Below are 26,453 nucleotides of genomic sequence, written 5' to 3'. Positions count from 1 at the left end.
AATAATATTCTGCTGCCAAGAATTTATTTAAAATTATAATTTTAATCTATTTGACCGTTGAACTAAGGAACACAGATTAATAATGGTTCTGAGTTTGTGACTGTTCTGTGCAATCTGTACTCCGCAATTACACTAATACACTAGTTAATTTTTATAGATTAACAAGACGTGTCTAATAATGGCAAACAAAAATAAAAATGATATAGAAGTTAAAAATAATGATCTAGAATTCGAGTTTAGGGATTGTTTGAACCATAATATTATATTGCTATAATAAAATAAGAGTATTTATTGTAATAGTAATAAATATTAATGAATCATATACGATATATTTGATAAAATGTTCTATAATCCGAAGGTTTCGATTTAATCTTTCTTCTATGGTCTGCATACTTTCTGAAAGTCGATTAAGTATAATTATTATATATTTTCTATGCATATTGTTATGGCTAGGCACTTGATAAGTAGTTAGTCTTTGTACGTACTTACTACTAAGTATTATAATAATAATATTTTACATTTAATATTTATACGTAATCGAATAAGACAATTAAAAATAGTAAAAACACTAATGCAGATATCGTAATTTTCAATAGAAATATTTAAAAATGTAAGGCAATGACCGCCGCCCAACGATTATTTTCGTTCAGTATGGTCAATACTCAATTCTGTTGTTTTCTGCACTGTTTTGTGATTAGTGGACGGAGGTATCGTTGAAATTTTCCCGCCATACAATTTTATCGCTTCCGGCTCTTTTGCTCCTACGACAACACTATAGTCCTGTGTCTACTCGTCTCTGACTACTCTGACCGGTGGTTTGCAGCAACCGTGTGGTAACCGAATCCAGGTTAGTGTATTGTACTCTTCGAACCGAGATTTCGATCGAAATATCTAATCGATTCACCTATCACCTTTCGGCCACACGTGGACCTGTTGCACGTCTGCGGCTTACGAGCGGAGCGTACTGTTTTCCTTTCGCGCGTGTCTACATGACTGTTCTGATTTTTACAGATCTTAACGGTTTGCAACGCATATTATTGGAAATCACTTCCAAAGAGTTCTTCAACAGGTGTCATACGTAATGGGAATTGGTCGCTATCAATTGATTTTGGATTATAATTAAAAATATTTCCATAAAAGAAGTATAATACCTATTTAAATACCTACAGGTAAATTATTATTGATTAAGACTTGTGCTTGAACCTGTTATACATTGCGTGCTTTTAACTGAATCAATTAATGTTTGAATAGTTACAGGATGGCTATTATACAATATTTTCGAAAGACACAGAGCCTACCGATTCGGGAATCACATAAAGTTTTAAACCTTAAATCTATATCAAAAGATATTTATGACATTCAAATTGAACAATGTTTTTACATTGATATTGGGGAACACAAAAATGTGTCTGCAGAAGAATTAAAGAAATTAGAATGGTTGTTAACAGATCCATTAGATCGTCATGGACTGTCCAAGAGCAAATGTCTGGTTAAAAAAGACAATAATAGTATTTTGATTGAAATTGGCCCCAGGTAAATGTAGTACGTAAAGTACAGTATTTTCAATATTTATTACTCAAAACAATGTTTATAATGGTCTATATTAATTTTAGATTGAATTTTTCAACACCCTTTTCGAGCAATGTTTTATCAATCTGTAAATCCATAAATTTGAACTTTGTCAGACGTTTAGAAAAATCTACTCGGTATTTAATAACATTCACAAATAACCATATGTTAACAGCTGAATTGATTCAACAGGTTTTGTATTGGATATTATATACCTTAAACACTTAAATTTGGTTGTACATTGCACTTGATTCCGTTATTTATATTAACATTTTTACAGTTAACTACTGCTTTATATGATAAAATGACTGAAACGGTTTATACGTCTCCTTTGCTATCATTTAAAAGTCAAGACATTAAAGAAAGTTGGTATGAAGTTGATATACTTGGTAGAGGTGTTGAAGCTATGAATGAAGTCAATACAAAACTTGGTTGGTAAATGTGAAAATTACATTTTGGTTGTTAGTGAAGTAATAATTTAATACTATTTTATATGTTATTGTTCATGATGACGTTGACTTAAATAACTTAATTTCATAATAAATAATGTTTATTTAATTCATAGAAAAATAGCAATTATTAGTCATTTGTGGTGTTAATTTGTTTTATAATTTATGCATATTCATTTAATTGACTATTCAAATTATAGGTTTGGCATTTGATGAATGGGATATTGAAAACTATACCAACATGTTTTTAAAGTCCAACAGGAATCCTACGACCGTAGAATGTTTTGATTTAGCTCAGTCAAACTCTGAGCACAGTCGTCATTGGTTTTTTAAAGTAGGTTAAAAAAGTATTTTTTAATTTTCATAATAATCTATTAAATTTCTTTCCTATAGGGTGAGTTAATTATAAATGGAGAAACAATAAATAATTCATTGTTAGATATGATTATTGAAACACAAAATTTTTCAAACCCTAATAATGTTATAAAATTTAATGACAATAGCAGGTTTGTAATATTATTAACTGTGATTTGTTGAATTGAATGATTTAATCATTTTTTTTTTCATTTTTTTAGTGCTATAACTGGATTTAAAGTCAAACAAATAAAACCAACAAAATCAACTGGTCCCAGTCATTATATTACCGAGTTATTAAATTTAAATTTGGTATTTACTGCCGAAACTCATAATTTTCCAACTGGAGTTGAACCATTTAGGTATTTTACTTAAAAACTATTTTAGAGACAACAAAATAATATAAATGTAATTCCTACAGTGGAGCTTCAACTGGTACAGGAGGACGAATTAGAGATGTCCAGGCTGTAGGAAGAGGTGGGATCTGTGTTGCTTCTACTGCAGCGTATTGCGTAGGAAATTTATTCATTCCTGGTAATTTTTGATTTCTTTATTACACATTTATTTATTTTGTTAATTATGATTTGACTGCCGAGCAGAGGTGGTACAAATCAACATTTTAATCATAGTGATTTGTTAAAAATTGCATTTAATTTAAAATTTCTACAATCTAAAAAAAAGGTTTGAAGTTGTATTTCTTATGGCTTATACAATTTGTGGTTTTGTTATTATTATTTATATATAAAAAAAATCAAAAAAATATGAGTCATGAAAAAACTAAAATTCATATTCATTTATTATTATAAAACCGATTTTAATTGATCAAAATGTTATATTAATGTACAGTGTACAATATAATATACATACATATATAAATTTATATATGTTTTCTAGGTTATGACTTGCCATGGGAAGATAAATCATTCATCTACCCTCAAAATTTTGCAAGTCCACTCAGAATACTTATTGAAGCGTCTAATGGTGCTTCAGATTATGGAAACAAATTTGGTGAACCTGTTATTAGTGGCTTTGTTCGCTCGTTTGGTATGATGGCAAATAATGAACGCCGTGAATGGATCAAACCTATTATGTTTACTGGTGGACTAGGCACAATGCTGGCTGAGTTTACTACTAAACTTACACCATATGAAGGATTACAAGTAGTGAAAATTGGAGGACCAGTTTATAGAATTGGTTTAGGTGGAAGTTCTGCAAGTTCATTCGAAGTTCAGGGAGTAAATAAGACTAGTTTAGAATTTGAGGCCGTCCAAAGAGGTGATCCAGAAATGGAACAAAAAATGAATCGAGTTGTTAGAGCTTGTATTGAAAATCCATGTTATAACCCTATATTAAGTATTCATGATCAAGGGGCAGGTGGAAATGGTAAATATTAAATAGTAATTTAAATTATAATACATTTTTAAATATTACTTTAATTGTAACTTGACATTAAATTGTTTGTTATATTTGATTTTACAATGTAAGATTTATTTTTAGGGAATGTGTTAAAGGAAATAGTAGAACCAGCTGGTGCTGTAATTTATGCAAATAAATTTGAACTTGGTGATCCTACAATTAATGCATTAGAGCTTTGGGGAGCTGAGTATCAAGAAAATAATGCTATTCTCTGCGATGAAAAAGATTTAGAATTACTAAACAAAATTTCATTAAGAGAACGATGTCCAGTTTTACCAGTTGGTATTGTAACTAATGATGGAAAGGTAAACTATACTAAACTATACAAACTATTTTTGTATTAGATCATTTAAAATTAATTGTTTTTGTATACAATCTCCCTGAATTGGATATTTTTGTACCTGTTGTATACCCGTGTAGCCGTGTAGGTACATCTGATAGGTGAAATGTGCATTTCAATATTAATTGTTATTATTTTTGGATTGTTGTAGGTTGTTTTAACTGAAGATGATAATCCTATTTCTGAAAATGGAAAATATCCTGTCAACTTAGATCTGGATATGATTTTGAGTAAAGTGCCACGTAAGGTTTTCAAACAATCATGGCAACCAAAAGAAAATGTACCCATTGTGTTACCTAATCTAACAGTTATTGAAGCATTGGGCAGAGTGTTAAGACTTCCATCTGTAGCTAGTAAAAGATATTTGACCAACAAGGTTGATCGTTCTGTAACAGGTCAAATAGCTCAACAACAATGTGTTGGCCCATTACATACTCCTCTGAGTGATGTCGCTGTTACTGTTGTTTCATTATTTGATACGGTAATAGATATTAAAAAAATATCCTTTGTGATTGCTAAAAATTTGATTTAAATTTAAATTTAAAGGTCGGAATTGCAACTTCCATTGGTGAACAACCTATTAAAGGTTTACTTGATGCAGGTGTTGGAGCTAGAATGGCGGTAGCTGAGTCATTGACAAATTTAGTGTTTGCTCCAATATCATGTTTAGAAGTATAAATTATTCATATAGAACATATGGATGTTAAACAGGGAACTATAAATATTTTTTAATTTATCATGTTATTATATTTGTAGGATGTTAAATGTAGTGGTAATTGGATGTGGCCTGCTAAATTGCCAGGTGAAGGAGCTGAATTATTTTATGCTTGTAAAGCTATGTGTGAAGTAATGAAACAACTTGGAATAGCTATTGATGGAGGTAAAGACTCTTTAAGCATGGCGGCTAAAGTTGGCGGGGAAAACATCAAAGCACCTGGTATTAATTTTGATTTATTTAATATAAATATATAATCGAATATTATTGTAAATTAATTGTAAACTGTATAATAGGTTCTATAGTCATCTCAACCTATGTTCAATGTGAAGATGTAAGATTAGTGATAACTCCTGATCTTAAAGGACCAAGACAAAAAAGTCACAAAAATGAAGAAGCTAGTTATCTTCTGTTTGTAGATTTATCTGGTGGTCAGCGACGACTTGGTGCTTCAGCTTTGGCTCAATGTTATGGACAATTAGGCAATAGTTCACCAGATTTAGACGATCCCAGCATGTTGAAAAAAGCATTTAAATCTATTCAAAAACTTATAAAAAGTATAAAATAAATTCCTTATTAACTACCTATATAACTTAAATTATATTATTTAATTTGAATGGTTTCAGGCCAAAAATTATTATCTGGTCATGACATAAGTGATGGTGGGCTAATAACATGTCTATTAGAAATGGCTTTTGGTGGATACTGTGGATTCAATGTGGATTTGAATAAAATTAAAGATTCATCTAGTAAAAATATTATAGATATATTATTTGCTGAAGAATGTGGTTGGGTTTTAGAAGTTGATGCAAAGAATGTTGACCAAGTGCTCTTGGAAATAAACGTACCTGTTTATGTTATTGGTCGCACATCAACATATGGCAACAAATCTCGAGTATGTTATTATTAGAATATTTTATTTTGTATAGTAAATTAAAAATTAAAATATAAAATAAAATAAAATTAATAATTATTAATTATATCACTATCTTATTTTTCTAGATTCTGATAGAAAATTCAGGGGAAACTATACTTGATATTAAACTAACTGAATTGTTCAAAATGTGGGAAAGCACAAGCTATGAGTTGGAAAAAATCCAGTCAAATGTTGTAACTGCTGAAGAAGAATTTAATTCCTTAGAAAACCGTTTAGGGCCAGTTTATTCTTGTAATTTTGAATTAACTAATTCATTAGCTATGCCAGGTATGAAGAATATTTATGAATGTCTAACACAATATTTTGAATGTCTAACACAAACATATTATAATTATTACTTAACAGTGTCCTATTATAAGATGTTGCTAAATATTCGGCAATACTCTATAGACCCGATTATAGCCCTTTCAATCAATAATCCTTGGTTTTGTCACAATTACAATTAATAATCAATAAGTTGCTAACCATACTTTAACTTGGCTCTTAAATCTAAAAAAAAAATTGACCTTCTTTCCTAATATTATAAAAATCAACCACTTATTTCCAATTTTGTGTCCATTATTTTCCCATATAATTCACGTCATTCCTTTAGCAGAATTGGCCCATGGATTTTAATGGCTATAACTGTCAGTTGTCATAATAAAAATTAACAAAAAAAGAAGTTCTTTATGGATCTCCTACTTGGACATCAGTTCTTATAGACATATATTATAAAATTTACTTTTGTATTTCTCTTACACATATTGTGTTATTGCAATTATAGGTATGTTTATTATAAACTAAAAAGAAATAACCTATTATTTAAATGTTTCAATTTGTATATATATAGATTTGTCATTGAAAGTGGCTGTTATTAGAGAAGAAGGAACAAATGGTGACCGAGAGATGAGTGTGGCACTGTTCATGGCTGGTTTTGAAGTATGGGACATTACTGTTCAAGATCTCTTAAATGAGGCGGTTAATGTTGATCAGTTTAGAGGTTTAATTTTCCCTGGAGGCTTTAGTTATGGAGGTATGATATTATAAAACACATTCACTGTGTATGACAAGTGTTTGCGTCATTAGGTTTGTTTGTTTTCGTGAACGATGCATATTCACGTTTTCTGAATAATATATTTTTCCAATTAGTAATAAATTGCTCAGTTTTGGGTAATAAGCTTACTATATCCATCAGCATTATATATTATTTATATGTTTAGTAGTTGTAGGGCAGTTTTTAATTTTTTTTTGATTTTTTATGTACATTGGGAAACAAACATGATACGCAGCGAATGTGTTATTATTAAATAATTAGTAATCATTATTATCATTATTATATATTTAACAATTTATTGCGTATTTAGATGTATTGGGTTCAGCCAAAGGATGGGCCGCAAGTTTAGCATTCCATCCTAATGTTAAAAAAAGCTTAGAAAGTTTCATGTCTAAAAATAATACATTCAGTTTAGGGGTATGCAATGGCTGTCAACTAATGTGTAACCTTGGATTAGTTGGTACATTTTTATTTAATTTAGCTGTTTCATATACATTGTTTAAAATATATGTTTAGATAAATATAAACATTCATTTTAGGTGAAATCAATGAAAGCAATACTTTAAATATTGATGACCCTCCTGTAATAATGTGTCATAACAAATCTGGCAGATATGAAAGTCGTTTTAGTACGGTTAAAATTAATTCTTCAAAAGCTATTATGTTCAAAGATATGGATGAAAGTATACTTGGTGTATGGATTGCTCATGCTGAAGGTAGTTAATTTGAAAAATATAGTACATAATATATGAAAACAAAAATATATCAATTTTACCAAGACTGCAAGTTACAATTCATTTAAGATAATTTTACAATATTATAACACTATTAAATTTATTGACTTAAATATTTAAATATTAATTATTTATCTATTGTTATTTAATATTTTTAAAGTAAAAAATGTAATTAATTAATTACATTTTAGGACGTTTTGAATTCCGAAATGCAGATGTCAAAGATGCTCTTGTTACCAATAATTGTATTCCCATTACATTTGTTGATGATCAAAATATCTCAACTGAAAATTATCCAATGAACCCTAATGGTTCTCCTGGTAAGTGATAAAATTTAAGTTCAATTTTGTATTATTTAATCAATGATCTTTTAGAAATCATTTTAAGATACTATTTACAGCTCTTTATATTAGGTAAGCTGTATACTCCTAAAATTCTGAAAAATGTATTCTGCCATTTGCTTTACTAGGTGATTTTTTTCCCATGGTCAAGGATTTGTATATCGCAATACTTGATTTATACATAAGTACAATATAGTATATATTGAGACAATTTTTATAATAACCTAATTAAATTACATTTTTAAATAGTTTTATTATTTTATTGTTTATTTTGTTTTTGAATCAAATTCAAAATTAACCATGTAGGTATTATTAATATAAAAAAATTTTTAAACCCTGATTTGCATTTTATTTTATGACCATTAAAATTTGAACTATGTTGAAATTAATTATTTTGATGAATGCCATTATAACCTATTGTTTAGTGTTTACAGTTCATAATTGTCCATATTTAACTATTAAAACTTGAAATATTGTAATCCAAGGTTGTTCAGTATATAAAACATACTTATATTTTATTTTAATTAAATTTAAAAACCTAAACTCATGATTTGGTTACTCATTAATAACAAAAAAAATCATGAAAACTTAAAACTTTGCATTATGATAATCTATACCTAATCAAGGCGCCTGGTGCAAAAATACACTCTGCAGGAATAACGATACTGCCTTGTACAATCATAATTTCATAATTTTTTTTTAATCGCTAGAGGGAAATGTTCTACAGCTCGCATCGATCTCTGTTTTTCAATATTTTATTCTCAAACTTTATAATATGTCTAAATAAATATAAGATAATAAGCATTTTTTTACAAATTTTTTAATACAAATATTTGAAATAAAATACAAAATCAGAGATCGATGCGGGCTGTAGAACATTTCCCTCTAGCGATTAAAAAAAATTCGACAATTCTACAAAGCTTGAGAGTTATTCCCGTAGCCATTTTTTTCGATATAATACATCCTATCAACCCCCCCTAAATAGGTATCAGATAGTAGATTATTGGAAAAGTCTTATAATTGAAGTAGAAACCAAAATATAATTTAATTTTCAAATTTTAATATTTTATAGAATTATGGAAAATTTGAAAAACTGGCACCGGGACCCTTAAAGTTGTTATTTTTCATTTAAATATTCAATTTTGTTTAATTTTGAAATTTTGAACTTTAAATTGCTCATAAAAAATTGCGTCTATGTATTTTTGATATTTTAAAATTGCTATAAATAAAACTTTAGATAAATCTTGTATTGAATTTTAAAGCTATTTGGCTGAGCAAAATACTTGTATATAAATACTAAATAGTAAGAATCTAAAATTTTTCTAAATATTTTGGAAATTTCTTGTTTAAACAATGATAAAGGTAATGCAGAATTTTGGAAGTTATTACTATTATTTGAATTACAACCAAATGCTAAAAAACGTTATTTTAAGTGTGAATTTATAATATTGTCAAAACTTGAACTTCAATAAGTTACGCAAAAAATATATATTAGTTGGGTATATAGGTACCCAACATAATAATATGATTTGTTTTTAATTTCTGGTAAAAAAAATTATTGAGAATCTTGTTTATACTTTTTTACTCACAAATAAAATGTTAACATAAATCAAAAAATAGTACCTATCAACAATTTCAAATATACAATTATTTATAGGTACTCGTTCCACAAGTAATGCCAAAATATTTTGAAAATTATGTAATTTCTAGCAAATGCCAGTTTAAAAATTTGGTGAAAAATTCAGATCTACTTTGTTAATTTTTTTAAAATTACATAAAAATTAATAAATTTGTCATTCCAGTTTTTCGGTAATTTTTTATTTTTTCGGATTATTTTGAGAAGTGCCGAGAAATTTAAATTTGACGTACCCCAAAAGTACCATCTAAATTCGATTTGCTTTTTAAGAAACCATTCTCCAAGTTGAAGTACCTATTATAGCTAATGATCCATAAGTTGACGCACAGAAATCATCACTGTGAATATATTTTATGTACATAGGTTTACTACCTAAAAAATAATGCCTGTGGATGTAGCCTGTTTTAAACTCCGTTAAATGGAAATTATACTAATATTTTTTTTTAACACAGTAATTTGGGTGGTTTTGACCAAATATAAAATACAGGTCTAAAATTATAATATACTATTTAAAATTATAAAATTGGCAAACAAATCATAAAATATAAATTTTTCGTGAGCCAACAGATCCTTGTGTTAGCCCGTTTTTAAAACGCAAAAACTATATATTTGGTCTTTGTATTTGATTAATTTTAGCTAATTTTTTAAAAACTTCGATAAAAATTATTCATTAGGTCAAAAAGCTCGAAAACTTAATTCAAGGTTCCCTCATAAGTTTTTATTATTGCTATTTAAAAATATGAACGACAAATATGAAAAATTATTTTTTGTAAGTATTTTAGTTAAAATGTTTACAAATTCACAGTTAATTTATAGTTACAAATTAATTTAATCAATTAATTAATTGATAATATGTGTGTTTTTTTTAATTTCATTTTTTTTGTGTCTTTGTACACGATAAGTATTCGAAATAATGCTTTGATTTTTAACTTCAGTATCTTTTTCAGTGGGAAAGGGAATCTAGTTCGTGCATTGGAAATGCATACAATTTAAAATTCCCAATAGTTTTCAAAAGCACCAGGAAAAACAAAAAAAAAATTAAGAAAACATGGGATTTTCACGCAAAATTATTTTTAACACAAAATTGATTTTGATTTTTGGTGTAACCCTCAAAAAATTACCGTAGATACAAGAAAATGCCATTGAATGTTTAAATTAACAATTTCAATGCTCCAAAAAATTTCGAAAATTCGAGTTTTATTAATTTTTTTTAAATTATTGTTGATTAAATATTTTATGTTCGGTCAAAAAACTTGAAAATGTAGTATGTTGTTGTGGAAATAGAAAAACAAGTTGATTGTAAATCCACATTTTTTTCTTTTATGAGTGTCTTAAGTTTTTTTTTTGACAAAATGCATTAAAATCACGAAAATTGGTAAATTATTTCGAGTTAGGAATTCATAAGAAATGTTCTGTTTATAGCTAAGCTTTGAAAATGTAATAAAAGAATCTCCTTAAGTTTTCCTACATTTAACATAAAAAAACTTTACCCGAAAGTCTAATTAAATTTTTACGAGCTTTTAAAGTTAGACATTTGAAATTTACACCAAATGTTTATTTTATCTTTTCCTATACTTGATAACATTTTTGAAATATTTTGATTTATTTTGAGCTGTTAACGTACATTTTTAATTTTCCATTTTGTTTGTTTTGTTTTCTATAAATGTCAATAAAATTGTATTCGTTGGGTCAAACAGCGTGAAAATTTAATACAACTTGATATGTTGTTATAGTAGCAGTTGAAAAATATTAAAAATACATAGGCACGTTTTTTTTTTATTACTATTTAAAGTTCAAATGTTAAGAGGACGTGTACGACATAGCAAATTTTACGCTCAGCAGATCACGTTTAGCCCCGTTAATTTTAAAATTAGAGTGAATGACCTCTTATAAAATTTAAAGTGAAGAATGTTATCTCAAAGGGCATCTCATCGGCTTTTTGTTAAATTTTAATTTGAAATCGAGTTATGAGCATTAAAAGATGTATAAACAATTTACAATTTTAAAATACTCATAATTCACTTTAAAACTGAAATATAACAAAAAGCCGATGAGATGCCCTAGATAACATTCTTAACTTTAAATTTTATAAGAAGTCAATTCACTCTAATTTTAAAATTAACGGGGCTAAGCGTGATCTGCTGAGCGTAAAATTAGCTATGTCAGACACGTGTAAGACGGAGACAACATATACGGGTGCGACGTCCTCTTAACAAAATGTATCAAATTGAAAATTTACAAATTATTTAGTAGTTAACAATTTATAAATGTTCAAATTTTATAACTAAGGATTAAAAATTTAAAACTAGGTTCCATGTTTTAATTCTGTAACCGAGATTTCTAAAAAATACATTATCTCAGTTTTTTTTATATAGTTATTTTAAGTTCAAATTTGGACGAAATTGCATATTAAATAACCAAGAATAAGGTTTTTAGTTATTTTTTTGTAATTTAAAAATATTATTCGTGCACCCATGGGTATTTTAAACTTCTCAAGTATATAGTTATATACACATATTGAAATATGATAATATATACAAATAATATTAATTCAATTTTTACCGATTACCGTAGGTATTAATAATAACAATATAAATATAATATAAAATAAAATATCTTAAGCTGACAAACCGTCTCTGCTCAGAATCGTTTTTCGTATACAATGATTTTATATCATTGAATTTAAATTCAACACCATGCATTACAGTGACCTGGTGGCGTATTTACGAGGAAGGACCATCCCCCCCCCCCTCCATTGGCCCCATAAATACCTATCTAAACATCTAATATATATATATAAATATATTCTATAGCGGAGCCCACCCACTTAAATGTGTTTAGAAAATTAGCTGGACCCCCTCCGTAAAAATTCCTAAATTCGCCACTGCAGTGACCCACTTGTAACCTAATGTACAGCAGAGTGAGTACCGACACCCACTAACCTCTTTTTTATAGCTTACTAGCTTAGTCTTAAACTTTTGATACAAGGTCCCTCAATCCCTCATATCAATAGTTAACCAAAAAATAACTGATCATTTTAGGAAGATAAGTAGGTATGCAAATACAATATTTTTTTGCAAAATTGAATTCAACCTAAACCTAGCTATATTATAAAAGCAATGTTACGATAAAATAAAATATCCTCAAATTGAACACATCCATTCAGTGACCCATTGCAAAGCGATTCCCACTGTTCCATTTTTTATTCATGTAGGCTTAGCCGCTTAGGTAATCCGTTACAACGTATATGAGTTTACGTTCTTGTTTACTATAGTCTATAGTTGACTACTATACAGTTGAAACTAAAAAAAAAAAAATTATATAATAAAACAGTCAACGGTGGCTTCAGTGGGGTATTTCGTTGTTTGTTTTATGCATCCATCTTAATTATTTTACAGGTGGAATAGCCGGTATTTGTTCATTTGACGGCAGACATTTGGCGTTAATGCCGCATCCGGAACGGAGTGTGTTCACGTGGCAGTGGCCTTATACGTACGGGCTAAAGACTGCCGCTAAAGACGGCGATCGCGCCCCTTGGATGCAGATGTTTTATAACGCCTATGAGTGGTGTTCCCGTAATTAGTCGAACAAAACGTACAGCACCTTTTCGTATTGTTGAAAAACATTTTTTTAATAATAACAATAACAATACCCATCATTACCGATCAGCGTCGTATATAATATAGATTGAAATACCTACAAATAAATCCATACACAATATATAACGATATATACCTATGAGTATTATATTATTATATTGTGTATAAAAAATAAAAAATGTTTTTGTTTTTTTTTTCGGCCTACCGCACATACGCCATGCGTTGTCTCAGGCTTTTGTCGACAGACATATTTTGAATGCACGCCTTTTGTTTGAACTAATGTGGTAGTATTACTACTCATCGGTATAAGGTCATTAGATTATCAGAAAAACAGCCGCATTTACAACGTACAACGTACATTATTTATTATTATTTGTACTCTATGATGAATCGTCGGCCGATCGTCGTCAGTGTGTTCTGGTCGGTAGTCGTACTCGTACACGTTTATTATACGAAACAGGTACCTAATACATATATTACCTATATAGCTGTGTAGTGTCTTAATAACGACGACGCAAATGATGATTTCCTTTTTGGATTTCATTATTTTTTTTAACGTATTAATTATTGCAACGATCTTCGCTTCCGACGCGTATATTCCAGACGCTTCGTTAAGTGTGGTAAGCATGACAACTGCACTATCGAGACATTTTAGATACATCTACGTCCTTTTGTTTTAATTATCCTTTTATAATAATAATTATCTTTAATATCTTCTTCGTAAAATCGTCCTCGCTTAGGTATACCTACTACCCATGGTGCAACCGGGGGGAGGGGGCCCCAGGTCTAGACCATCCGTCAGGCCATACGCCTATAATGGGCTATATAAGACAGATTTTTTTCTATATTATGTTCTAACAAGAACCCCCTTGAAAAATTCTGGTAGCGCACCTGCTTACTACAACCAATATTTTGTAACTGCTGGAAACGTCTTTGATAACCATATTTTTGGAACGGTCCTGAGAGTAACTTTGAAGGGTAGTTTTTGTACCACATACACAATACTCGCCGTTTCACACACCTTTAATGGCGGTTCAGCACTTTTCGACTCAATATGATGAAAAGTCTCCTTCACGACAATGGGTAACTCGGCGTGGTGTTCACTATTCATAATTCAAAGTAGAGAAGTAAATATCAACTTGGTAAAATTAAACTAAATACAATTTATATTTGTTGTCATAAAATATTTTCTTTTTTAACAATTCAAAATGTTTTATTTTATATAGTCTTTTCTATTTTACAAGTCGATATTTTCAGTTAAGAGATTTTCAGTTGGAAAATTGAACATAAAGTTGCTTATAATTTGTTCATATTATAAAATTTAAAAAATATCAAAAAAACAGTCGATATTTTTTTATAAGCGTTTAAAAATATAATTTTGACGAACTTCATAAAAGTCACGACAATTTGCATATTACTACTTTGAGTTAGAAATTCATAAAATGTTTTCTTTTTATATATTTCTAAGATTTAAAAACTTAATACAAGATTCCTCATAAGTTTTTCTAACTATAACAAAAAATAGTTTACCGGAAAACCACATTAATTTTTTTATAACCATTTGAAGTTCAAATTATTTTGACATAAGCTATTCATCCTTAAACTAACTGTTTCTCCTCAATCGATGTTTGATATTTTATTGTAATTCATAAACGAATAACCGTAGATACTTCACAATTTCTGTACGAGCATGGAAATATTTAGAAATTGTTTTGTTGCTTTTTGATATTATAGCAATTAAAAAATATTTAAAATAAATATGCATGGTTTTTTTTTAAATTTATTTTATTAACATAAATTAGTAAAAAGGGGAGGGGGGTGGGGAAGAGCCGCAAAGCCCCCCCATGAAATGATATATTGAAAATGTATAGTGGGGCTGCCGAGACAGGGTTATCAAAGATGTTTCCAACTGCAGTTACGAATTGGTCGTAGTAAGTGTGATGTTTATGCCAAAGAACGATACTTCGAAGGAGATGAAGTTTAAATTTGTAATTGTATTCCGAGTTCATTTTGTTATTACACGTACTTGTGTTATGTGTGTATAATAAACGTTATGATGTTGATTACCTAAATTTATAGCCAAAAATAATTAAACGCCACGGCTATCCGTCTGAAACTCATATCGTGGATACTGAAGATGGATATCTACTGGAAGTCCATAGGATACCTCACGGAAAAAACACTAAACGGTACAGAAAATTCCCAGTGATCTTACAACATGGAGTCGTGGCTAGCTCTGCTGACTGGATAATCAACGGGCCTTCAAAAGCGCTGGGTAAGTCTGGATTCAGATATATGACCGTCGACCGCGTTTATACCTATAATATATCATACGGTAATTAATACAGTAATATTATCAGGCCCGGATTAAGGCCTATACGGTGCAGGTAGGTTATGAAAAATCTGGTCACCATCTTTACCAGCACTTTGTAAAAATATATTTTTAACGTTTAATTTGTGTTCATTGATTTATTTATTCAAACGGGATAATGTCCAAGTTTTAAATATAAGCTTACAATAACAAAATGCATTAAACAGAATAAATAATTAAAGAAAAAATTATTCACGCATTAAATCTTATAATAGGTTTATTGTTAAAAAAAAGAATCAATAGAGTTAAAATTAAATTAATCAATTATGGGGGGGGGGGGTCATCAGCTAATTTCATAGTTCTATTTACAGGCGCATTCAGAGCATAATTAGTTTGAGTACCTATTTGTGTATAAAAAGTATTTGAACACCAAGTTTCGATTGAGGGACTTGGAAATTTAAACAATTCAGTAATTCTGACGAGTCTATGTATCCATTGACCAACTGATACAAAAATTGTAAATCAGCTAGGTACCTATATTTCTCCCGACAGAAAGACAACTCATATTTAGTTTGTATAACAATGGATTATAGTACGGTACATAGTGATAGTGAATGAGGTTGACGTGGAATATCTGGTATTCTGGTACCACATTTGTATGATAAAAAGCGAAGGAATCAATTTCATGTAGCTGTTAAAGGCATTATATATGATTATTGACAGAGGGTGTGTATAATTATATAGTGCCCAGACTATAGAATTATATTCTAGACTGTAGAGTAGAAAGTACCACCAGTGGCGTCATTTCAGTTTTTATTAGACTAGGGCAACTTTTCACTGCTTTTCCAACTCAAAATTATTTTCATTAAAATTCTCATAGCATAGTATCATAGTGGTTAAGGTGGGGTAGGGATGGGTGGTAAATGTGCGACTTAAGGTTGATGTAAATACTAGACTGGGGCAAATTCCCCAGTTGCTCCCCCCCCCCCAAAAATGACTCAATACCTACCACTGTACCAGTTACAAATACAATGTTTTTAAGGTAATGTTAGTAGAATCTTTGCAGGTTCCACTAATGAATCTTAGAATCGATGAAATTTTTAAAAATATTTAAATAATGCCTATTGAAAGATAGAATCAAGTCAAACGTAACTCATAAATCACGATTTCCCACTACCCGATGAAGCAAAAAATCATTTAAATAATAGTTATGGAGAAACGGAGCATATAAATATTTTAAACTTGTACACTTTTATCTATGAACAAAAATTAAAACAATAAAATATACATTTCTACATGGGATTTATTTTTTAGGATTTATATTTATATTGTTGACTGTGGTCCGACTGAAGTAATAACAGTATCAATTAAATTACGTAGGTAGGTCGTAGGTGGGTACAGAGTTTATGATACTAGTTATTACTTGTTGATTAAATTGTATCGGAAAATCCTATACTTAATAACGTAAACATTTGGAACATTTTTTGTGAAAAAAAAAATTATTCAATAAAATTATATAATATGGATCGTGAATAGTTCTGGCGGTGCCTATAAATCCTTGATTAATTACGGTTCTGTACACTGCTTATGCAATATGTCTTAATCTGGGCCTATAAATTATATTATATTGATCTATTGTTGAATAAAATCTGGTTAATTATGTACAAACAATTTTAAAATTCAGTATTGTTTTTAAACTTGGGAAATTATACTATGCAAGGTCAAAGGCGATTATTTTATCACTAGGTATAGTCGGTATAGACGTATAGAGTCGTGTTCGTGCATTTTCTCCACGGACTAAGATGTATCTATAGATACATCTTAGTCCGTGATTTTCTCGGTATAAATTCTTAACTAGGTACCTAATGTATGCATGTATGATTTTTTTAAATATATTTTTATATTTTTACGTGTTTTAAAACCATAACTTAATTTTAAGGTTTTTTTTTAATCTTAAAAATCTTAATATACAAAATACCCCCTTCCCACCCTATTGGTCGTTTTTTTACGTGCCCGTTTTTTGTGCGCCCTTACAAATTTTTCCAGAAATTATCCGACAAGTCGACAACCGGACAATTAATGTACAAAAAGCCGTTCCCACTATTTTTAATTTCATATTCCAACAAAGCCAGAATATTTTTCAGTGACTGCTACATAAAATTGAATTTTAAATAATACACTATATACCTATTATACTAGTATAGTTAGTTATAAGCATTTTAGAATCAAACTCTTCATTGACTATGGGTTCAAAATATGATTTTTATATACACAGAAAAAAAATTCTGCTTAAATTGTTGGAATATGAAATTCAAAATGTATTTTTTGGTTAAGATTAACCGAGGAAATGAATGAAGTAATAAAATAATGGTCTTATATAGTCATATTATAGGTACCTCTATTTATATTTTATACAAATAAAAAGTATGTTATTTTTGTTTAGCTTATCAACTAGCGGATAATGGATTCGACGTATGGTTAGGAAATTCTAGAGGCAACACCTATTCTCGTTCTCACAAGAGTCTCAGTCCAGATAGTGAAGAATTTTGGAATTTTAGGCAAATAATACATTATAATTTATATTATTATTATACCAATACTCATTACTCCGGCCCACGAGAGAAGAAATCAAGAAAATCGATTAGCACATGAGACGCATTGTTTCTCGGTTAAGTTAACTAAACTTGGTAAATGGTAACCGCCAACTCGTGCACGTTTTCGTCGAGAGACCACAGTTTTTTCTTTCGTGGGCCTGATTATACAGTGGTGATTCACCAAGCACGCTCACTCCAATTTTCCCCTTACATAATGAAGTAGCTGAATAACTCGACTTCACGCCTCGTGTGCAGTTTTTTTTTTGCGGCAAATAATATATATGTGCTATATAGGTGTATATGGTGGATATGTATCTCGACTGTATCTCGTAGTCTTAGTGTAACGCGGATCCAGAGCTATGATCTGGGGGGGCTAAACAATTTTTTTACAACATAAATACAATTATAATAAAATATCATACATTGATTCTTAATTTAAAAATGTTGTCATAATAGTAGGTATAGGTAATCAATGAGATAAATAAATTATTGATTATTTAATATGTAAAGCGACAATGTGAAAAGTTTTTGTTTATTTCTTATTTAATGTATAATATTTATATTAATAAAAAAATATATGTCTGGGGGGGGGGGGATGCCTGGGCCCCTAGGCCTCCCCCTGGATCCGTCCCTGGTCAGTCAGGACAAGTTCTTTTATATAATATATAAACAAAATATTCTTATTTTATGTACATAGATCACCTAAATTCTGATTTTTGGACTTTTAAATAATATATACAATTATACGTATATAGTCCATATTTTCAAATATTTACGGTTTAAGGAGAGTCTGGTATCCTGTGGACTATGGAGGTACAAACTTTTTTTTTCGAACGACAACCCCTTTTCTAAATACTTACTTTACATTGTTAAGAAATTATCAGATGATTTTTTTGTTGAAAATATTATTGATGCATCGAAATCTAAATTCGAACCAATTGTATCTTAATTAGGTACCGCTATCTATTTATCTATATAATAGCCATTAATACCTATTCAACTTTATGTACTAAGAAATAGTAAGAATAATCTTCGGTCCATGATAAATGATAGTATATATAGGCTTAGAAAATATTGGGGCAATGGGGCCGTGATGATTTTAATATATTACATATTTTTTTTATATTTTATGTAGAACCATTATTAAGAATTATTATCCTTAGTGCACAATATTAGTGCATGCATAAATATTAATAATTCAGAAAATATTAGTTCGAATTTCGATATAGATAAATTAAAATTGTTGAAAAATCATGTATGCGAACATGACAATCATAATGATTTGTGGAAGAAAAGAGTGGTTCTTATTTGAACAAAAGAAGTTTGTTCCATCATGGGACATTCATTGAACGGTAAAAATACCATAGTATTTGAAAATATGGTATTTTCATTTTCAGTAATTTTAAAATTTCCTATAAACAGGATTAATAATAATGCATTATTAAAGGATAAAAGGTTGGTCAGTGTGCTTGGTGAATCATCATATTATATATTATTTTAGTACTTAGTGTTTTATGTTATTACTATTATACACTACTATAATATATAAATTGCAGTTGTGTAATACTATATAATACACAATTTATGTGTTAGGTAGGTTCCAGTTCGGATTGAACAAATCTATTAGCTCCCTCTCAACTTTTAATTTTTAACCCTTCTCCCAACAATAAACATATTAATTAAAGTACCTACTACTTTTTAACAATAAAACAATTAAGAAGTGTGTACCTATAGGTATAGTATACTATGACGTGTCTATGTAGGTTCCTAACAGTTTACGGGATTCGATCCCGGTTGTATTTTTGACTAAAATGTACCTACCTAGTACCTATATCTTATATAATCTGCAAATTGTATCCTAATAATCTGAGAAAACATTTGAATTCGTCATGAAGTTAACTTGAAAATTTATCTTTCCTTCATTTTTATTATACACTACTATAATATATAAATTGCAGTTGTGTAATACTATATAATACACAATTTATGTGTTAGGTAGGTTCCAGTTCGGATTGAACAAATCTATTAGCTCCCTCTCAACTTTTAATTTTTAACCCTTCTCCCAACAATAAACATATTAATTAAAGTACCTACTACTTTTTAACAATAAAACAATTAAGAAGTGTGTACCTATAGGTATAGTATACTATGACGTGTCTATGTAGGTTCCTAACAGTTTACGGGATTCGATCCCGGTTGTATTTTTGACTAAAATGTACCTACCTAGTACCTATATCTTATATAATCTGCAAATTGTATCCTAATAATCTGAGAAAACATTTGAATTCGTCATGAAGTTAACTTGAAAATTTATCTTTCCTTCATTTTAAAAGCGAGCCGTCGCGGGACATCTGGCAGTCGGCAGATATGAAACATCAAAACTAGAGAATATGCATGAAATTGATTGGATTGTTTATTAAAGAAAATAAACATGGCATATTTAAGAACAAAATATTCCGATTTTTAAGAAAAATTATTTTTTATTTTAAAGGAGCACTAGATGTTTCACATCAAAATTAACTATTTTAGTTAAGTATCAAATATTATGAATATTTTTAATTTCAAAAAAATGGAAAAGTCTTTACCAAATAGATTCATGTCAAATTCCAATATGATTTCAGAAATTTTATCGGGTAAACCGATACCATGGGAAAAATATTGAAACTATACCGGTGGGTGCACTCCGATATTTCTTAATATTATTAAACACTAATTAGTAATTACACTATACATTCATAGTGATATAAACCACACACGACTACACACAGCACACACACATTTACTCAACACACAAGCTCTTAAGTAATTCCCTACATTAAACTCGTTAAAAATGTTATTGGATCCCCTCAAACATTATACCTAAAATGCATTAATACATAATAATATATTAAAAAACTAAAACACCAAACACCAAATAGGCCCTATAATTTTAAATTATGTATAAGTATATTAGTGTATAAATAAATAAAATCGTTACCTATCGTACATTTCCAATTACTTACAAAGACCTGTGTCCGTCCATAAGCATCTTAGGTATGTCACAACCCGATATTCGCTACCTACTCATGGATGTAGATTTTTCTATTTAACAGGTTGCCTGCCATGAGACCCTTAGGTATGTGGGTGGTGGGTCACACGAAGTTTGCCCAAATGTTTATGAGAAAATTAATGATTTTGTTAATCGTAATAATATCGTATAAAATATAAATACTATATGTATATTGTATGGTGACACTCGAATTGCCTCCCATGACATACCTAGAATATTAATTAATATATCGATAGTTGTATGTGTACTATCGATTATTATATTATTCCGTAATGGTCAAAAATAAAATGTTTAAGAAAGTATTTCCCAGACAGATTAATTTTTCGAATGCAATAATCTTATCCACGATTAGTGATTATCATTTAATGATTAGTCTATCATCAACAGTTCAACACAGTCAATTTCGTTTTTGCAACCACGATACATAACACGTTCTCAAATAGTATATATATATATATATATATATACGTACATATATTTTTATAAAAATGAAAGTGATCAGCGAAAAAGGTAAAACCATTATAATATGTGATGGTTTTAAGTTTGGATACCAAAAATAATTAGCTAATGACATTAAACAGTGGGCATGTACGTAAAAAAATATGTACAGCTTATATTTGAAAACCGATCAACGCAATAAAATCCAGTTCGAAAATAGTAAACTTAATCACGATTGTGCGAAAGACTGGGAGCAAAAAATCAACAGACAGATACTCAGCAACAAATTGAAACGAAATGCTTTAGAACAGATCTCTGAACAACCAGTAAAATTATTTTTAATATTATTAATTATTACTGCTGTGTCAGTCTATATACTACAACATTTATATTATACAAACTTAAGGTTTTGACTGTATAACAGAATGATATTTCATCTAAATTATGTTTGATAATTTTTTTTATAAATAGATTAATTATAGCTATCGCATGCGATTCCAGTACAAGAGTAGGTAGTGACGCTCTTGGGAGACAATTCGAGTGAATAATAATTTTGAAATCAGGAGGCAATACGGGTAACCATTTGAAAAAAAAAATTCATGGGAGGCAATTCGAGGGTCAGATGGGAGGCAATTCGTGAGCGCCCATATTGTATATACTAGCTGCGGTGCATCCAAATTGCATGCCAAAAAAATAAATAGAAATTGGAATGTCCAAATTGCATGCCGTCTTTTGGAGGGGTATGTCTGAATAAAATGACTAAATAACTGGAGGAACGGGATTTTGATACATTACAATAAAACATATACATATTGTAGAAGTTGACACTGTGAATAATAAATATTAAATAAAACTATTTTTTTTCTTCATCAACAACAAATGCCATTAGTTAAATAAAACTATTGTAGTTTAGGGTAATCAAGTGAGTGTATTTGACATGTTTACATAGTATTTCAAATAAATAATATTATTTTAAAATTTGGTGGTTTTTTTTTTACATTTGGGGCACACAATATGACAATTTAAATATACAATATATATAATAATAGTTCATAATAATGAAATATGTCAATATAGAAAATATATATTAATAATACTATTGCCGCCTACCGGAAACCAATCGATTTTGGTTTTTGTTGCAACTTTAAAACAAGACCTAGTGTACATGAAATGTTGACTGAATGTTTATATTAGCATTTTCTATACACCATAACATTTTCCAAATATTTTGACTTATTTTGAGCTGTTTACGGACATTTTCAGTTTCCATTTTTTTTTTCTATGGATGTCAATAAAACTTTATTTATTGGGTAAAAAAGCTTGAAAATTTAATACAAGGCTCCTACTATATTACTACTATGTTACTATTATATTTGAAAAATATTAAAAATCCTTAAAAAATATTAAACAGTTTTTATTTATAAGCATTTAAAGTTCAAATCTTGACAGAATACGGAAAAATCACGAAAATTAGCTAATTATTTTGAGTTGAGAATTCATAAATTTTTTTTTTTTTAAATCTAAGATTTGAAAATGTAATACAAGATTATCCATAAATTTGTCTACCTTTATCAAAAAAAAAAAATGTATACAAGAAATTCAATTAAATTTTTATGTTTGATATTCACTCGATTTCTCATGTAACGATTTTCTTATTTTGTTATAATTAAAAAACGTATGACTGTAGATACTTGAAAATTTCACTGAATGTTTATATTAGCATTTTCTATACACGATAAAATTTAGACGAGTTTTTTTGTAGAACAATTATTACAAAAATATTTCTGTCAGTAAATCTCAGTTATATATTTACATAGGTACCTATTATGAATATATTATGAATTATGATCAATTGGTTCTTAAAATGTAGGTATTATAAAAAAAATGAGTAATTTAGTAATTTTATTAAAAAAAAAAGTAACTTAAATTACTATCAATATTGTATAATAATGTAATTTATTTACCATCGAATTTCTTAAAAAGTTATTTCGTTAGGCTACTTGAACTTACGTTGTTCCTCAAGACTATGGTTGTAGGTATATTGCCGTTTTAGGTGCGAGTTATACGTAATATACTTCTTATATATACCTAACTATATTTTTTTGTTATAGTTTCCACGAAATGGGTATCTACGACTTGCCGGCCACCATAGATTACATCTTAGAACATACGAACCAAAGTCAATTATACTACATAGGCCATTCGATGGGATCTTGTATGTTTTTCGTCATGTGCTCTATGCGCCCGGAATATAATTATAAAATTCGAGCGCAAATAAGTTTAGCTCCGGTGGCTTACGTTCATCACATGACTTCTTTTTTAAATACTTTAGTTCCGTATGCAAACGAAATACAAGTGCGTGTAAACGGTTTTAAAATAATGACTCACTTATCTAGTTATCTGCCTACTCTTAAACAGTTTATGCATATTATTTAAGTATTTTTTTTATTTCAGAAAGCTTCGAATTGGATTTCAAAAGGAGCGTTTTTACCGCAAAACGCTGCTAGCAAATTAGTGAATAAATATTTATGTGGAGATAACGCTATCAATTCAACGTTGTGTAAAAAGTATATTGTTTATAAAATGTTTGGGGAGGATGCTGTTCAATTCGATATGGTAAATTGATTAAATATTAACACTTAACAGGGCCTTGCACCCGAATTCCTAACACCCCTAAACACTCTTAAAAAATCAAACACCCGAAACCCATATATTATAACACCAATGATTCTGTTTTCAAAACACCCGTATTAACCAAAACCCAAATAAATCATTCGGGTTAACCCGAAACCCGAATAATTTTGTTTTTTACAAACTCTTCATGTGATATATCATTTTGTATGTATTTCTTGTGGTGAATTCTATTCTGTAGTTAGTTGTTTAATAATAATAACAACAAATTAACAGGGAGAATCTTACAGTCAATCACAGGTAAATTCAATAACAATTTTCTTGAAAATAAAATCCAATAAAATCTTATGTACCTACCTATGTATCTTATGTATCTACTGTACATTAAAAAATTGAGTTTGGTCTAAAACAAATGTTGCGAATTCGTGTTAAAAATACATCCAGCGCCCGAAACCCGAATAAATGATTCGGGTGCTAAGCCCTGGCAGTAGGAGCCTGGTGCATTGACATTGGCGCAAAATTAGAGGGGAGAGCCGGAGAGGGCTTCTACCAAGTCCCCGCCAATTCAAAAGTCAGTACAAACTTAGTACTGAGTATAATATATCATTTTTATAAAATATTATAAGAGGGCCGGAGGGGGAGCTTTAGTGCCTCCAAAAAAATGGGCTATTTGCGCCTATGTGCATTAAGTATTAACCAGGACTCGGCCAGTTTATTTTACAATGCCCAATATTGATAATTGATAGTGCTAGGTATAATGCCGACAGTGTATAAATGGTACGCCCCAATTTTAAGGTTTTTGAAGTGTTTGGTTTATCGGCATTGTAGATGTAGGTTCTCTCTAAACCACTTTTTAAGCTTTTAATTTTCGTAAAAAATTATTTTGTTAGTTTTATTTTGTCCTACCTTTATTTGTTTGGTTACAAAATTATTTTAAAAGGGCGTCGCACCCGCACGTGTTGTCTCAGTCAACAGTCTTACAAATGGGCAACATACCAAATTTGAGTTCAGTTTTAGTAGGTAATCCCAATGTAGTGTAGTACTTGGGTTGTTATATATGTATTTAATATTCGAGTAAATTGATTTACGATCGAACTTCGACCATTATCTATTTGCTTGTGGTTTATATTTTTGTCAGGTCAGTACAAACTAAAAAAAATAAAGTATTTTAAACAATTAATAAGAGAACACAGATAATGTTTTCACTTTTAACTTTTGCTAATGTATTAATTCACTAAAATATTTAAGCTAACACATATTTTGATATGTTGTGCATTAGTAACACTTACAGCCTACAGGGGCAACATATTCAGTAAATTAGACTGACCCACTACATTTGCATGTATGACAATAATGATATATTTTTACTACGAGCCCTACTTTCAGTCACTAGATGCACAAACTTTCTAGTTTATAAGTCTATGCCTAAATAAAATTATAAATCAATTTTCTATTTTTTCTTTAGACCTTACTTCCCATAATATTAAGTCACAATCCAGCTGGCACTTCGGTGAAAACTTTAATTCATTTCGCACAAGAAATCACTACAAGTAAATATAATAGTTACTCTAGACTTAAAATATTTAAAATTTAATTTCAAAATATGCCTTTTTAAGAAAACTTTCAACAATTTGATTTTGGAATAGAAAAAAACCTTGATGTTTATAATTGTTCACATCCACTAAAATACAATTTGAGCAACATAATTGTTCCAATCGCCTTCTATTATGCTAAAAACGATATACTAGCAGATCCTACAGTAAGTAAAAATTAATTGTATTTTTTCATAATTTATTGGTTGAGAATTAGACAGATTAAAAAATATTTAAATTAAGTAATAAATCATTCCACATTTTTAACAAATATTATTAGATATTTAATTTGTCTTGTATCTAGGATGTGGCGGAGTTGTATTCCCATTTGCCAAACAGATTAGGGTTACATCTCATCAAATTTGACAAATTCAACCATGTTGATTTCCTGTATAGTAAAAATGTTACTGATATGGTATACCAAAGTGTAATGAATACAATATTTAAAGCTGAATTTGTTGATTGGATACCAGAGTTTGATAATACAACTGCATTCAATGCCTTAAGTGATTATAATCAATGCAACGACGATAGAAATGCAAGGACAACAAACAATGGTTTTTGGCATAAAATTACGTCAATTTTAAAAAAGAAAGAAGTATATCCATTAACTAGTATGATGATGGAAGATAAGGAAAAACATGTTAGATCAAGGAACACATATGTAATGGCTTGGAATCAAACATATTTTGAATAGTAATTATAATATTTATAA

The 26,453-nt window shown here is 29.2% G+C and overlaps 2 protein-coding genes across 5 annotated transcripts; both read left to right on the top strand.

Annotated features, from left to right (window-relative positions):
* The first annotated feature begins 499 nt into the window (after nt 1-499).
* On the top strand, nt 500-13,185 carry LOC132941577 (phosphoribosylformylglycinamidine synthase). 3 transcript variants are annotated; one of them, XM_061009689.1, is made up of 22 exons: nt 500-847; nt 1,012-1,169; nt 1,258-1,533; nt 1,614-1,761; nt 1,850-2,000; nt 2,219-2,352; nt 2,412-2,524; nt 2,594-2,734; nt 2,794-2,906; nt 3,267-3,755; nt 3,870-4,093; nt 4,280-4,609; nt 4,675-4,800; nt 4,885-5,065; nt 5,140-5,400; nt 5,470-5,738; nt 5,846-6,047; nt 6,610-6,792; nt 7,124-7,273; nt 7,353-7,529; nt 7,739-7,867; nt 12,923-13,185. In XM_061009689.1, exons 3-22 carry the CDS (start codon nt 1,259-1,261, stop codon nt 13,105-13,107), a joined length of 3,981 nt encoding a protein of 1,326 aa, XP_060865672.1. In that variant the 5' UTR covers nt 500-847; nt 1,012-1,169; nt 1,258; the 3' UTR covers nt 13,108-13,185. The 3 variants fall into 3 exon arrangements, with proteins under 3 accessions (XP_060865672.1, XP_060865670.1, XP_060865671.1); XM_061009687.1 differs by having other exon boundaries at nt 1,252-1,533; XM_061009688.1 differs by lacking the exon at nt 500-847 and having other exon boundaries at nt 890-1,169; nt 1,252-1,533.
* A 133-nt stretch (nt 13,186-13,318) lies between these two features.
* On the top strand, nt 13,319-26,436 carry LOC132941578 (gastric triacylglycerol lipase-like). Of its 2 annotated transcripts, none has more exons than XM_061009691.1 (8): nt 13,319-13,583; nt 15,203-15,398; nt 17,878-17,992; nt 23,627-23,870; nt 23,970-24,131; nt 25,612-25,696; nt 25,763-25,905; nt 26,043-26,436. In XM_061009691.1, the coding sequence occupies exons 1-8, from the start codon at nt 13,506-13,508 to the stop codon at nt 26,433-26,435; spliced, it is 1,416 nt and encodes a 471-aa protein (XP_060865674.1). In that variant the 5' UTR covers nt 13,319-13,505; the 3' UTR covers nt 26,436. The 2 variants fall into 2 exon arrangements, with proteins under 2 accessions (XP_060865674.1, XP_060865673.1); XM_061009690.1 differs by having other exon boundaries at nt 13,319-13,743.
* Nucleotides 26,437-26,453: the final 17 nt, after the last annotated feature.

This window comes from Metopolophium dirhodum, chromosome 3 (assembly GCF_019925205.1).
Source record: "Metopolophium dirhodum isolate CAU chromosome 3, ASM1992520v1, whole genome shotgun sequence".
In the NCBI taxonomy this organism is placed as follows: Eukaryota; Metazoa; Arthropoda; class Insecta; order Hemiptera; family Aphididae; genus Metopolophium; species Metopolophium dirhodum.
Note: the sequence above shows the minus strand (reverse complement) of the source record. Positions and strands in the feature narration are given on the sequence as shown.